The 16,349-nt window shown below is 30.4% G+C and overlaps 1 protein-coding gene across 1 annotated transcript; it reads right to left on the bottom strand.

Moving 5' to 3' along the window:
* Positions 1-3,925: 3,925 nt before the first annotated feature.
* On the bottom strand, positions 3,926-8,497 carry LOC109806364 (indole-3-acetate O-methyltransferase 1). Its single transcript, XM_020368737.3, has 4 exons — positions 8,238-8,497; positions 7,463-7,882; positions 5,504-5,779; positions 3,926-4,647 (listed from the first exon to the last, which is right to left on the bottom strand). The coding sequence occupies exons 1-4, from the start codon at positions 8,346-8,348 to the stop codon at positions 4,291-4,293; spliced, it is 1,164 nt and encodes a 387-aa protein (XP_020224326.1). The 5' UTR covers positions 8,349-8,497; the 3' UTR covers positions 3,926-4,290.
* Between the last annotated feature and the right edge of the window lie 7,852 nt (positions 8,498-16,349).

The following is a 16,349-nucleotide window of genomic DNA, read 5'->3' as shown; positions in this document are numbered from 1 at the left end:
TTATATTTATAATAAAATTATTTATTTTAAAATATATATTGTAACATATATCTTAATTTAAGTTTTGCACTTTTTAAATTAACAATTTAACTATTACATTGTTAAAATTAATATAATGTATCAAAGTTGGATTGACCAAACTTATTTCATTTATTTTTTATCTTGGTCTGATCGGGTTTGAGTTTTAAAAAATGATTGAATCAAAAAATTAGGTTGAACTTGAGAAGGATAAATTAGGTCCAATCTAACTCATGCTCACCCTTCTTATAGGCTTTCTAACATGATACCGTTGTTCACCTCTTTGGTGTAGAATACATAGGGCTCTGCGTATTGTTTAGGAAAACATGTAAATTTCTTAAAAATTTATCTCATGAAAATTTAAGGTTCATGATATATATACCTTTTATTTTTAAAAAAATACACTTATCCCTTTCTTTAAAAAAAATCTCTAAAATGCCTTTCTAATTAATTTCCTAATTTTAAAGTTTTATTTTTAAAAATATGTTTTTCATTCACCCCTTCCTTCCGTCATTCTTCTTCTAGTTCATCTCTCTAGTTACTCTTTCTTGATTTTTATTCTTGGTTTTTCCTCTTTGACAATCAAAACAATCATACCTTATCTTTGTATTTTTTAAATTTTATTTTTTACTTTCAACTCTATTGCTCTTTAAACTTGATTTTTCACTCAATCTTCATTGTTCCCTACATTCAATACAAAGTATAAATTAATGTGTGTAAATTACATTTTTTATTTATAATATTTTTATAATTTATTTAATATTACTTATTCACAGTTGGAACAAATAATTGGTTGAATTTTTTTGTGAGTTCTGTGTGTCAGTAATGTATAAAGTGGATGACATAGTATAAAGTTATTCCATTGAATTTAATTTTTTTTCCATACTTTCGAAAGAGTTTACAAAACACAAAAATTTGAAAAGTGTATTTTTTAAAACATTAAAATTGATGTTCTAGAAAGTACTAAATTTAATGTTGTATTTTTTGAAGTGTAAAAGGGGGGAGGTATTTGGAGAAAAAATGTGTATTTGGCTTGGTACTTTTGAAGAAGCCGTACAAACCTACAACGTTATGGTGCACAAGTTTTTTTTGGTGCGTGTGAAAATTGAAAGAGGATAACAATGTGAAAACTAAAAGGAAAAGAGGAATGAGGATAATGTAAAAAAAAAAAAGAATAAAGTGTTAGATTGAATGTTAGAGAAAAATTATAAAAAATTAGAAAATAAAAAAATTTAGAATACTTTAAGAATTTATTTTTTAAAAAAGAAAAAGTATTTATATATATATATCATGAATCAATTTTAATTAAGTTATTTTTTAAAGCAATATTACAAAATAATCTAATCCAAACATAAACATGCACCAGGTTCTTTTATTCATTTTTTTTTTCTTTTTCAATCGTCAAATAAACCAAAAAAAAAAAACTTAGTTTGCAAACAAGGAAACAGATTATTGAAAAAGATCAACCCCTTAAATACATAGAGATTAGTCTTTTAATTGTCGGTCAAGATAAATTTTGGTTTAAAAAATAAAAAAATAAATAAACACGGAGAGATGATTTTGTAATGGAATTGTATAACATTGCCCTATTTCGAGACAGATGCTGCTCTAGAGGCCAAAGTTTTAGTTACATGCGTAAGAAGAGAACAAAGTTGATTTCCAATATATTTGTTTCGTTTAACCACGAGTCCATTAGTGACTTCTGACCCTTTAGTCTAATGTTTTTGCTCTCTGAAGTGGCTACAACGGACAGAAAGAACTTTCTATCAGTCTGAAAATTCAAGGTCTAATCTCTAGTACTTGGCTCCCCTTCAAAAGTGAGCTAGAATAAATTAAGTAATCTTATAGTTGATGGAAAAATTTACCTTTGACATTGCAACATATTCATGAGACGTGTACTTAATATCAATAGTTGATTTTCTCATCAATATAATGCATGATATTAAATGAATTTTAGTTAAAAGCTAAAAGGTACTTTCTTGGTGAATTCACGTGATATGGCATACGGACAACTTTATCTGCTCGTTGTGATAAAAGAGGTGATAAAAGAGGAACAGTTGAACTTGAACACAAAGCGTTCATATAATTGGAGTCTCAGGCTTTGGCTTCATTGATAAAATGTTTACCAGTCTGCAATCTTGTCTTCATTCCAACATAGTATAGGCTGCTTTCTTCAACTTAGATACTCATAATTCTTGCTCCAATAACCAATTGTAGTCCTAGCTTGGTTTTAGGGCTACTTTTTTTAACCTTTTATGGGAGCAATTGGTAGTTTGGTAGATGCAACCAAGGCAAATAGTTCTCAGCAGCAACGTCAACTGTATTTCTTCAAGTTAACAATGTCTTTTGTTTATTAATCGTAGTGCAGCCTTATCTATAGAACAGAAATTAATGTTATCCATTCAATTATGTTCCTTGGTTTCTTGATATTAACAAAGGCATGTAATGTAATATTCTTAACTCTTGGAGAATACGTCTTAGTTGTCCTATATAATAGACTAAGCATAACTTCATACCACGTTTCTCACCCTTCCCTTTGAAAGTAAACGGAATGGGAATTAACTTTTCATTCTGTTGTTCTGAGGCTTATTTTAGACGTCAAAGATTATCTAAGGAGGAATCTTCTTATGAAAAGGTGGGTTTAGTAGTATGGATTGCCAGAAATATCAAGCAAACTTACTTGCTGAGAAAGAAGAATAAAAAGGGGCAGCAACAGAAAATGGGGAAGGAGGTGACATTAGCGGAGTGGCTTCTAAAATCACCAATTATGGAAAAGGATGGTAACTGCAATGGTGATCATTGTGATTTTAAGCATCGCTATCCCTCAGTAGCTAGAGCAAGGACCAATTTTTCTGACTCTGGGGAATATACTTTGTCTTTGGAGCAACCCTTAAATGGTGATTATACAACTTTGTCTATGGACTTCAACATCTCTTCGGAGAATCTTTTGAAAGATGAAAAGGTTAATTCATTGACCAGAAGCCAAAGTAGCCGGGTAAAGAAAAGGGTGAGCTTTAGACTGCCAGAAGTGTCGGACACAATCATTTTGTATCCATTAGAGATGGATTTTAAAGAGTGTTAGAGCATTAATTTCTATCTTCAATCCGTTTTAATGTTAATTGTAAGTTTACTAGAATGATGTATGTGCGACTCTCCTAGTTTCTTGTAGAGTATGTCCTTGCTTGAGATTTGGAGTGCAAGAATAATGGATAAAATCTCAAACTTAGCTAAGAATCCAAATTAATGATCCACCTTTAATTTCATTGTAAGGTTCTAAACTAGTCAAATAAGATGTACATTGATATTTGAGCATTTCATTTCTATCTGCTTTCAAGGTTAAGAAGAATGGAGCGCAAGGTACTTTGAATTTTATTCCCTTTTTCTGGAGAGGTTGATTTGGGTAGAACTTTACTGTGCCTCTTTATGGGGACATTACAGTCTTTCTTGCTTCCATATCAGATTCACTTTAAAGAGGTTTCAATATCAGATGCATAAAGATACCAAGCACTTTTCATCAGCTGATAATTTCCTATTTTTGTTTTTTCTTCCCTGCTGTTTTCTGTTTGTTTTTATTAAGATTCTATGTATTCTTCTTTTCTTTGGTGACAATTTCCCTTTTTTCCGCCTTCTAAATATGTATTATTAGGTTTTGTTTTTGATCATAGCATAGCAGCATATTTAGCTAGACATGGATGACATGGCTCAATATAATGGTAACAGCTGGCCATTAAAAATGTGTTAGGACAAGCAATAAGTTAAAGCACTTGAAAAAAAATAACGTCTTTCAACCTTCAAATTACAACTGAACAGAACTAGTAATTTATCTACCTATTATCCTGGCCAATGAAATATTAAAAGGAAAAAGGTGGGAGATTGATGAGGACAAGGAAAATGTGACAAAATCAAATGGCCTATCCAACAACACATCTTGTTAGGTTTAAGTTCCATTCATACAATTTTCACAAGATATGGACACTATAATATGTATGCTATGTAGAGACCAGAATTAGTTCAGATCCAAGGGAACATAAGTCAGAAAGCGCATAATGTGTAGCAAGTAACTGGAGTCAGCAGTATGACACACAAACACCAAGCAAAAGAGGGAGAAGACAAAAGGTTGGGGATGAATGGTCAACCTCTCTTTTCTCTCTTTTGTGTATTCTGACTCCTATGTAGTAGTAGCACAACACACAAAGAAAAAAGGGGGAGGGGGTGGAGAAAAGCCTTTGTCGTCTAGTTATCTTCAAGTGACCTTTTTCTCCGAGTCTCTAATCATTGAGCAAAAGAAAGGGATGCAACTATGTGAAAGAACTGTAGTTGCTCTAATAGCTCTTTGGCATGAAAAGTGGCTCGGTGCTCCACTCTAAGAAAAAGCTCCTCACTTAGTTTGTCACCAATGTGAGCATCAACAAGTACTCCAGACACTGTCCTAATGCTATTGGCTAGAGCCCTTCCTACTTCACTTGCATCATCTGGTTGGTTCACCACAAGGGGGCTTCCTCCTTTGAATACCTCAAGTTTGTCTATGGCAAATGAACCATTTGCTTCAACCACCTCCTTGAAGTCTTGCAGGCTGGCAGCATAAACTGGAATGTTGAAACTGTCTCGTTTTTCTTGGCTAATCAATCCCTGCAATCAAGAATATGATTTACTTCAAAACACCATGTGCATGTCAATGTTTAAAAAGATACTCAAACACAATTGGTCTGTAAACTAAATCAACACTTTTGCTTTTAAAAAGGTAACATAAAAATAATCTCACATCAGTAATATATTAAAATCTACCATTCTATTAATAATGAGATAAAAAAAAAAATGAAGACATGATAAGTACTCAAACTATAATTTGAAATTCTGGCTATATCTTTAGTGTTAAGTTAGTAGGTAAGTGAGATTTGGTATGAAATATGTTTGATCAACCGACATTGTTCTAAGTACTACTCAACACATCCTATTATGTAGATGTACTTCATTGATTAGGAATTTGGATGTGTAACATGGTAGAGGATAATTTTTAGAATAAGTACATGCCTTTGACTCTGTTCAAAGACATTGTTGGGTCCCACGGCTATGATCAATGTATGAAAATTGATGAGATGAATGCATATCCATTTTGTCTATAGCTTTAAGACATGATGATGTGATTCAGTGTTTGTTCTAAGCTCTAGATACCCAAAGCCTAATTGTTGGTCAACATTATGGACCACAAGACACTGCCAGCCGGCAATTAATTATTATTTCTGCCGACATGATGATCAATGAATGGATGGCTAGATGAATAAGGGGTGGCTAATCAACGGTTGGGACCATTTTGTTTGAAACGTGGCCAGTGAAAACTCATGATAAGTTGTGGTGATGCCTACAACACTCACGCATTTTTGGCTTTTAATCTCTACAGTGTCTCCAACTCCTTTTTGGTCTGCCAATGGCTATGTTAACTGTTGACACAAGCATGCATAGAAATGTTTGTGATTATGATAATTACCTCTTGGACAAGATCATCCCAAGCATCCTGAAAGTGGGTCCCAAAGAGAAGGCCCGCCCCACCTTGGTCTGTGGGGTCTACTGAAGTTCTGGCCAAGCAAACTAAGAACATGGACCCCTCTCTCTTCATCTCCACTGACCTTGCCTTCAGAAAGCCTGCCAAGTCTGTTTGGAATTGTTTCTTGTAAGCATTTGCTGTGCTCTCACCAGCACCATGGATAAACACCCTTCCTTTGTTGTATGCACTTGACCTCTTGTCCACTACACATTCTGGCACCTACAGGTCCCAACCAAAGTAAATAGTTGAAACAAAAAGGACTAACATCTGCACTATTTGGAGCAATATGCTATCTACTGGCTACACTAGTATGACATAATTGACACATAATCTTGTCTCTTAAGAACGTAGTCAGAGATTTAATCTCTGTTTATAGAAAAATATTTGTCAAAAAAGATCAACTTAAATGGATCTCAATATTTCGAAGGCTCAGTCTTTAACTTTTTAACTTTTGGTTAAATGATATCTTTGTTTAATAAAAAGAGAAGGAAAAGAATAAGCTATCTATTGGCTACATCCAATTACATAAAATGCACCTTAGCAAATTCAATTCCATGCAGTTCTACTTTAGTGTAGAAACAAAATACTGCACACTTTTACTGCAAGAAATCTGAATTTTGTATGGTAAAGAACATACTATCAATGTAACTGTGTATGACCAATAAGCACCAAATAGTACACACTTTTACAGGGGGAATCCCAACTCTAAATGTGTGTGTCTCTTTTGGTAATCAAATTCTATGTGCTGGCCCCATATAATATTGAAATTTAAGATGCATGAAAGTAGAAGAACATTGGTTGCTGATGCATGCATTGTTTAAAATTACTGTCCAAACACGTTACTTGTTTCCCTGAAGCATGGTCCTTTTTTTCAACCCTATAGACCATGGTTTGCTGCATTCACTTTTTGACCATAAATTACGACTTAGCCTTCAAATTAATGATGGTTTTACTATCTTATCCTCGGGAAGAAGCAAATATCCCTTTCATTTTGTCGTGGAAATTACAGATTATACGACAGTGACTACAGGAATAGAATCTTTGATTATTGATGGGTAGGTTGGGGAGTGAATTAAAAGATTATATGGAAGTCTTGTTAACGAGAAATTGCTTCAAAGGGTTTATCAAATTAACGTAATTATGATCCACCAAAAGTTAACAAGAAATGTGTGTGGTACCTTAAAGTTGGAATTCTAATCGAAAGGTTTATAAAGATCTTGGACAAGCGAATGATGAAAGATACAAGTAGAATGATTTGAAATAAAATTATAACTTTGTGTAATAATTTAACCACTTCAATTGCAAAGAGAAATATATCAATTAATGAAAACTTTAGAAGTAAGAGTGAAGGTATCCATTGAACTTTCTCTCCCTCCCCCGCCCCCAAAAAAGGTAAACCTACGAAAACTAATTAATTTTTATTATTTGAGAAAAAAAAAACCTTTAGAAATAAGATTTTTTTAATTAAGAGAAGTGGCAATTTTTCAACTATTTAATAAAAACATGAAGGAAAAAAAAACCACAAACCAAAAGTTAGAGTTGACATTAACAATTAGAAAAGGCATAAACTGATATTTTATAGATAATAATAAGAATAACAAATTACACTAATATTCCTTTGATTTCTTTGAAATTCACATGATAGCTCACTCTTTTTAACTTTATAACTTCCTTACAAGTTACATGATACACTAATTTGAATTTCTAAGAATTCACAGGGATATTTATATTGGTGTATTTTTGAAAAATTAGTAGGGAGTTCAGCATAAAAAAAAATCAAGAATTAATAACACTTAATTATATGTCATCCAAAATTAATAAATAACTATATGGTCCAAACCATTTAATAATTTCTCAAGTATTTTGCTCTAATAATAAATAATAAGAGTGATAGTTAGTTACCTGAGATAGCCAATGCAAAGAGAAGGCTGAGTGGAAAACATCAACGGACCTGGCCGGAAGAAGCCTCCGGTAGAAGGAGCCGGGGACTCCGGCGGCGAAGTAGGAGCGGTGGTTGTTGGCAGCAAGGCACTCTTCCATGCTGACACCATAGTTGGCAAGTGGAGGAAGGAGTTGGAACAGTGTGTTGAAGTCATTGCTTGGAAGGTCTGAGAAGAAAGCTGAAAACTCAGGTGGATGCCACCCTAAAGCCTCATACCTCTTCATCATGTGCTTTATTATCACATCCACAACACTTATGGTGTTGCTTCCACATGAACACCCCAAGTCCACCACCACAAATGGCACCTCACGTCCCTCAACAAGCTCAACTCTGTCTAGAGTTTCTCTCAGAAGATGAAGCATGGACTTGGCATGTATGGCCTGCAATAATGCATGCTTCTCATCATATATTGCCATCTTCATGTTTTATGTCTAGCTTTAGTTTTAGTAACCAACAAACATATGGGGTACATAGTATCAAAGAAAAAACATATGGAGTACTTACTATATGCATGCTAATTATTATTTATCAACATATATTTTATTTTGAGGATATGTATGAGAGAATGAATGGAGCCGGAAATCCTATTTAATACAAATTTAGAAGAATTTTTCTACTAAAAAAAGTTCTTTGTTTTCAGAGAGAACTTCTTCTATATTTTTGTATCCAAACAAAATCATAGTTTTATTTTATTTATTATGAAAAACAAGTTTGTTTGATGTGTGTTTAATGTACCTGTGCTTGGGAATTGTTGGCATAGCTAGCTTCTCCTTTGCCTCCTTTCATGCTAAGCAACCTCTCCAGTTCCATGTTGGACACAACAACATTGTCTCCCATTGGAGCCATGATTCAATAGGAAGCTAACTTGGCCTTGGTGATGTGAGATGAACTATGAATGAAAGGGAAATTGTATACGAAAAAATAGAGAAGAGAGAGAGTAGTGTTTGGAGGTGTTTGAGTTTGGAAAACTGAGAGGCTAGAGAGTTGGTATATATAGACAGAGAAGGAGGCTATTATTATTTATTCTATGTATGTATTCTGTTAACTTGTGCTATTAGCTAGTTCATACAAATGGCAAGCAACCATCCATTATTATTTTTATTATTATTGTTATTATGATCATTATTTATAAATTAGTTAACAGTATATAAACTTGGAAAAGTTAAAAGCACGGAATGTGGGCCTCGTGTGCAACACGAAAGGCCCAAGACTGGATATAGATTCTGTCTAACAAAAACAAAAGGAGAGTACATATTCTGTTAGAGAAATAATATTTTATATTTTTATTAACTTGCAGTAACAACTTATACCAATATTGTAGAGCATAGGTCATAAGCCTCATCAAAAGATTGAGGTTAGGATCATCTATAGCTATATATTTTTAGTGGTAGAGGATCTTATTACATCCAAACACAAAAGTTTGTATAGCCAAAAGATGATATTGATAAAAGCAACACAAAAAAAAAAAAAAAATCAACACAAATATCTTATCTCTTTAATTAATCGCTATATACTTTGAATCTTTGATACCAGAATGTCATGTATCGATTATATTATCTGCGAAAGAAGTACTAAATCATAAGTCAGTAAGTGCTATGCAAAGTTTCCATCATAACCTTTTTCACCTTATGTTAAAAAACATTGCTCAATGCATAATGATACAGCTAATTAAGAAGTTTGCATTAAAATATAATGTTAGAGAGCTTTAGATTAATGTATTGAAAATTATTGAGTAATGATACGTATTATATAAGGAATCAACCAGGTACCTAGCTAGCTATATGGTGAAAAAACAAAGAAGGTGAACAATAATGGTTCCTAAGGCTACGTAAGTTTCCTTTCATTTGCCCAAAGTTCGCCATGTAAATAACAACTTAAATTGATTACTCTTTACTAAGCAACTTTTACATTTTTAATTGTTTATTCTTGTGAGAAGATTGATTACTTTTGTCGGCTGTTTAGGGCTTTATTATATAATAAGGAGAGTCAAAGTAATCCATTAAAAGCCAAATGATGATTAATAATTTTATTATTAATTAAGTCATCACCCCAGAAATCAAGGTTCATCAGTTTGTACCTAACAACTGAATAAATCCGATGGTATATTTCTTTTGTGGGATTAAAATGGTAATCAATTAATAAACATTTACTCCACGGCTCACTTTACTTTACTTCTTTTTTTTTGAGTTGTGTTGTGTTCACTTTATATTCGCATAACTTTGATCACTTTTCGTTTGTTACTTTTTCTTTTTGTAATATTCCTTTCATTTCCCGTATGCCGTAAAGGCTAAGAAATTTTAACCCCTGAATTTATGGATAAATTAAAAAAGACGGTTTTCACATGCCTTTTCTTCCAAAGAAAAGGTAAATTAAAAATTTTCCTAAAAGCATAAGAGTAGTGTTACTTCTCTGAAATCACGATTCACATGCATGTCCAGAATAGGTCTGTGTTTGGTAAGGTGAAAGAAATGCAACAAGAAACTTCAAAGGAGTTGCCCCAAAAATTGAGTTGCTTCATACACTACAAATTAATTAATTCATCAATAACATGCATATCATTGTTATATACTATTTATATTCTTTCATAATAATCGTTTAATGTTATTTTACACAAATTAATAAATATAATAAAGTTTCTTATTTTTCATAAAATGATTTTTATATTTTTTATTATATACTCTTTCATTTTCATTTCATAATAAATATATATTAATTATCATATATAAATTAATTAAAATTTAGATGAGATATAAAAATATAACTAATAACATAAGTTATCTTGAAATTTAAAAATGATAAAGTAAATAGAAATAAAATTTTACTTAAAAATAATTTAAAAATATTAATTAATCCTTTGTTTACACATGGTCAAAAAGTTCATTTACTTCTTAATGTGAAACCGTGTTCTCTCTTGTATAATGAAGACGCTCAAAAACACTTTAGAGAAGAAATGCTTCTATCAGTCAAAAGAAAGTATAAACACGGAATGTAGAGTCATTTGTTTGATGAATTTTAAATTTTTTGAGATGAAATATTTTGTTTGGATGAGAATTTATAAAGAATTTGAAATTTAAGTATATGTGAAATTCCTTAGAATTTTTCTCAAAAAGGTAAGAATTTGAAATTTATCATATTTTTTTTCTTATTTCACTTATATATTTTATCTTATTTCTTATCTCTTCATGTTTTTAATTATTGGATATTCAAAAATACTTTTAAAATTATTAAATATTATCTAATATTAATTTTTAAAATTATTAAATATTTAAAAATTGGCTAATATTTATTTTTATTAAATTTTATTTAAAAATCTCAACATACAAATATATTTTTAAAATCAATTTTACCATGATAGAATCAAATTATCATATCCAAACTAAGAATTTAAAATTTAAGAAATTTGAATTGACTTATCCAAACAAAACATTTTGATAATGATAGAAATTGAAATCAAAGTAATTTAAATACCAAGAATTTCAAATCCTTTGAATTTGTAAAATTTCTCGTCCAAACACACCATAAGAGTATTTGGAAAGAGCAAATAAAGATTGTTTTGGAAGTTACATTTAATTTAGAGTTAATTACCTATACACTGGCAACCAATCATATCTTTTAATAGTATCATGTCAGTTGTTTATTTAATGAAATAATAATAAAATAAATAATTTTAAAAGATATAATTGATTGTCAGTGTAAAAAACTTTACATACTGGCAATGTATAGATGATTAACACTTTAATTTATACTCCAATTAAATACTGTTGGTTAGTTACATGACATTTAAGGTAATTTAAATCTGTCATTTTTTTTATTAATTTTGTTGAAAACATATGTGTACTATTTTTTTATAATTAATAGATGTATGTATGTTTTATTATATTAAAATAGGTTATATTTATAATTTAAAAATGTACCCCAGCCTATCTACGGAACTCATCTAGTTAATTAAAACTCTCTATTAGGAATGGTTAAAATACCCGCATCTGCGGGTATTTGCAGGTAAAATATGCTACGGATAATAAATTGATAGGTTAATTGGGTACCCGCGAATAATGGGAACAGATAAATTTTTACCTGTTTATAAACGGGACGGGGGCGGGTATGATGATATTCATACCCGCGGGTACCCGTTTAATAATATTTCTTAAATATCCTAATTATCCTTGTACCACATAATCTTAAAACTACACTCTCTCATCTTATTTTCTTACAAAAGTGAGGTTGATGAAGTTACCAACATGTGTTAAGCATGTTATAGAATTATGTTTGATGTAATTTGATTAATTTTCTAGCTTTGATTGGACCAATAAGATTTATGTATTTTAAGTTGTTTACTTTCGTTTGGAATTATGAGATTGAATTATTGTAACTTTGTGATATAAGACTTTCACTTACTTGTGAGGTTGATGTATTTTAAGTTATTGATTATCTTGCACTTTTATTATTATTTCAACAAAATTAATGTTAAATACAAGTCTAAAATTAATATTAAATTTTTATTTTTAATATTTCAATGACATTAAATATAAACTTAAAATTATTTATAATATAATTCTTTTAATTTCTTAAAAATTTATAAATATTCATGGATATCCATAGATATCCGTGGGTATTCAAGAAATTCATGAATACCCGCTTAATGGATACCCGTGTAGATATGGGGTGAGTATGAGTCAATTTTCATCTAATGAAGCGGAGACAGATTTATTATTACACACCCCTATGGGACCTCATTGCCATCCCTACTCTCTATAAAGTTATACATATGCTCATTTTTTATTAATAACATGTATCAAACTCCTTATCTATATATACAATTTTTTCAACAGTATATATGGGTGTATTTGAAAATCTGTTGAATTCAATTTAACCAAAGTTGAAAAAAAAAAGTTATACATTTTTTAAATTGGTATCTTAAGTATACAACATGTAATTTATCTTACATTTAAATATTTGGAAGGTTATTTTCAACTTTATTTCATATAAATAAACTTGTTTAGAGAGCAACAGAAACAATATCATATAACGAAAGCAAATTATTCACTATATAAGCACATGCATGTACATGTACCATCTCAAACTTCAAAAAATATGAAAATAACCGAATAAAATTTATATGCCATTTAATGAAATAAAAAAAATTGTCGTATTAAATAAAACTCAGCAATAGAACCTAGCTAATATGAAGAGACAGCTCTGTCAACAAGGTGGATAATGCAAATATTCTTTCACAGCTTAGACAGCACATCTCAACCTGCATGTGGTGCAGAGGAACATATACAAGCTCATGGTGACAATTATGTTTCTTAATTCTTAATTGGTAAAACTTTAAATTTATTTTACAAAATGATGCGATTACTTACCCACAATTTAGCAAAGAGACTTCAAAAAAATCATGGACATCAAGCACATCTTCATTTTAATAAGCTCGTGATGTCATAGATTAGAAGTGAGTTTATATATATATATATATATATATATATATATATATCTCTAAGAATTTGTGACTATAACCAAACTTCATTACCATGATTCCATTTTTATACCATGGGGTTAAGTGAAACTCGTGCTATAAGCAAGTTAATTCAAATGAAAGTCATGTTGCTTAACCACGATAATGAAATTATGGTTATGTCATGAATTTCATTCGTGGATTCTCTACTTTGTCATAAAAATTGCCTTAAGTTGCGAGTTATATTTAGTGTCTATGACTTTATAAAAAAACAATTCATATTAAAAAAGATCTTATTAAGTCCTGAGTAAAATAAGTTTAAAATAATCTTCTTAAAAGACACTTCTTTAAAATAAATTAAATTTAAAGATGTAAAACTTAATTTGATAACATAGGTCTTAGTTAGATAAAGTTATATATCTGTAAATACTTGTAAGAAAAGAAAATAATAAGAAGAAAGAAAAGGTGCAGGCCTTACCCATCGACTGGTTTTTAAAATTTGTCTCCATATATATGTACATTTCCAATAATCAAAGGCAACGTAAAACCTTTGTTTGGTAATTCCATTAAATATTGGATTATATAGGACTAGCTAGCTAGGCTCTGAGACTTAACTTGGCATCTAGGTTGAATGATCCTACAAGTGCATGTAAAATTACACAAACTGAATAATTTTAAATGATATATACATACAAAATTGTAATTAACTATGACAGCATATCAGTTATTGGTCCACGAATTTATATTGTTTTCTGTTAACAGTTATATATGTAGGGTTTGACACAACTATTTAGCCTTGCAATTAAGAACAAGAAAATATAGGATCAAGTTCCACAGTCCAAATCTGAACGGCACAAATAAATTATGTGATTTTGACTCTCTCTCTCTCAATATTTTGACACATACAAACACAAGGCATGTATGTATAGTGTTACACAGCCCCAAATTAAAGGTTGTGAAAAAGGCATCATATTAAATATATATATATATACACACAGTTTCTAACCCATTATGATACTCCTTTGAAATTTAACCTACACTTCAATCCAAAAACTTGGAATCTTTGTCATCTCTGACTTTCACCCTAGCACCTCTCCTTTTTGAGTTCCTTCTTCTAAGCCTTAACCACCGTTAAACAATGCTGACCACTTTATCTTTTTACAATATATATATATATATATATGCAGCCCTACCTTGTAAAGAATGCTCATAATTAACTTTATATTTTATTTTTAGTATTTGGTTATTATGCATATTTTTATAGTTATTATATGAATATATCCACGTCTTTCGATACCAGTTGAACTTAAAAGCAATGGGTTAGTTTTCATTCGGACAAATTAAAAATTTAGTCTTACCATAGAAAAGCATTTATGAATTTATACCTGTCATTTGACAAAGTTATATACTGGTATTCGATTCTAAATGTTTTCCATTTTAGTTTATACGTTAAAAAAATAAAAGTTACATTTCATTTTGATTCTTATACAAAAAATATATATATGTTTTAATCCCTACATTAATTTGACATGTTTTTTGTTTTAGTTCCCACTTGAAAAATTTTCTAACACACTGTTAAAGTTTTAAGAAACTAAAGATTACTTTGTAAAGAATTTTTCGTAAAGAGATAAAATATAAATATATATATATATATATAGTTTTCCATAAAGAGATTAAAACAAATAATGTCTAATACAAGGACTAGCTCAATTTATATTTTATCCTTGTTGTTTCCATATTTTGAATCAACATCTATTTAGGTTAGTGGTTTAGGAATGAGCACAAGTTATTTTTATTTATTTTGGTGAAACAAAAATAATTATGACTGCGTAGGCTAGCTTTGGTTACTAAATAAGGTGATTGAACCAATGAGAAAGGGAAGACTTTTAGCCATGGTGGGATGGTCAAAAGTCGTTAGTTATTTCCTTTTTGCATATATTGTTGTGCCAGTGCAACGGCTTCTCTGCCTAGTTTTTCCTGTGTGTCCTTTCTGGTTAACCTCATTTGGATTTTGGTGAAAGGTGGAAGGGGTCTTATAATAAAGTCCAGGAAATGTTTTAATGAGAATATATATTTGGTTATGCAATATTAAGCTTAATTAGAGTTATTGTAGTTCTCGTAATGTATCTGTAATTTACCCACAGTATTTGAAATATATAAACAAGATTTTAAGTTGTCATCAAGGCAATTTCGATTGATAAGAAAAGCATTATAGTTTAACTAGAGCCACAATTTGATTTAAAATTATGAATAAAAGGAGAACATGTTACATAGAAAAGAATACGTGGGGAACTTCTTCAGGTCAAACATCCAATACACCAAATCAATACATCGAAGCTAGTTTGTGAGCTCGATCTTCGTACTAGAAACTCTGATAATTTTTCGTAAATGTCAAGTTATCATATAAATACATTAAATTTGTTCTTTAAAATGTATGTGACATAATATATAATTTAGTCTTTAAATGTCACATATAGTTATGATCAAAATATTTTTTAATGTAGTATTAAATAATAAACAATTTGTGATCTGTGGTAAATATATTTGAAAGATCAAAACGATGTTACTAGAAGAGCGTTTGTGATTGTGATGTTTTTTTACCACTTTCTTTGGTACTACACGGTAGTAAGGGTAGGAAACAACACAGTAATAACGTTGTGGATCTTAGGAAGTGGCTTTTATACAATAAAATTATATAATAATACAATTTTTTTTCTATCACGTCACTTTTTTCCCCTCACCTCTTATTTTTAAAATAAAGTGTATTTTTTCATGTATAAATACAATTTGTCTTCCATGTCCTCTATCTAGCCATATAGGCATCTAGCTTGGCCATTTTTTTAAAAAATAAAATAAAATTTAGCAAACATCATGTGTATGAAAATTCTAAAGGAACACCTAATCTAAAATATTGATCTGCATGTAACTCTAGAAAGGAACAAGGACCCCAGAAATATTCAAAGATAGCAGTTATTGGTATCAAACTTTTAAGGCAAACTAGACCATAGAGCGGTTTGTGACGACAAAGAGGAGCGTAAAATATTATTTTGTTTTCACAAAAGGACATTTATTAGCTAGTATATAGGCTCTACCCATTTCTATTTCTACATATCCACATTTATTGCATTGATTTTTCTATTGCAAGTGAGACTTCTTGCCATGTTGATTGGCTAACAACGTAGAAATTAATCTCCAAGTTCCACTACGCGGTTTTTCATACCATAAACTGTGAAGAGTTAATAAGTATTGGCAGAATTGAGGTAAGCATCCACATGCCTATCAATTTTATAAAATTGATAGGCTATTCACATGATAGAGAGTGTATAAGTTCATCTCATCAAGAATTTTAATTTGAAGTTCATGATATTTTGGTGTTGGATCCACTTGAAGCAACT

The sequence above is a fragment of the Cajanus cajan genome, chromosome 9 (assembly GCF_000230855.2).
Source record: "Cajanus cajan strain Asha chromosome 9, NIPB_CcT2T_4, whole genome shotgun sequence".
Taxonomy (NCBI): Eukaryota; Viridiplantae; Streptophyta; class Magnoliopsida; order Fabales; family Fabaceae; genus Cajanus; species Cajanus cajan.
This window is presented reverse-complemented; position numbering and strand designations above follow the sequence as displayed.

Excerpts from the sequence above, each read along its gene's own strand:
- LOC109806364 (XM_020368737.3), bottom strand. The coding sequence starts at position 8,348 with ATGGCTCCAATGGGAGACAATGTTGTTGTGTCCAACATGGAACTGGAG. Across the intron at positions 7,883-8,237 it reads CCAACAATTCCCAAGCACAG|GCCATACATGCCAAGTCCAT; the intron begins GTACATTAAACA and ends GCATTATTGCAG. Across the intron at positions 4,648-5,503 it reads GGGATGATCTTGTCCAAGAG|GGATTGATTAGCCAAGAAAA; the intron begins GTAATTATCATA and ends TCTTGATTGCAG.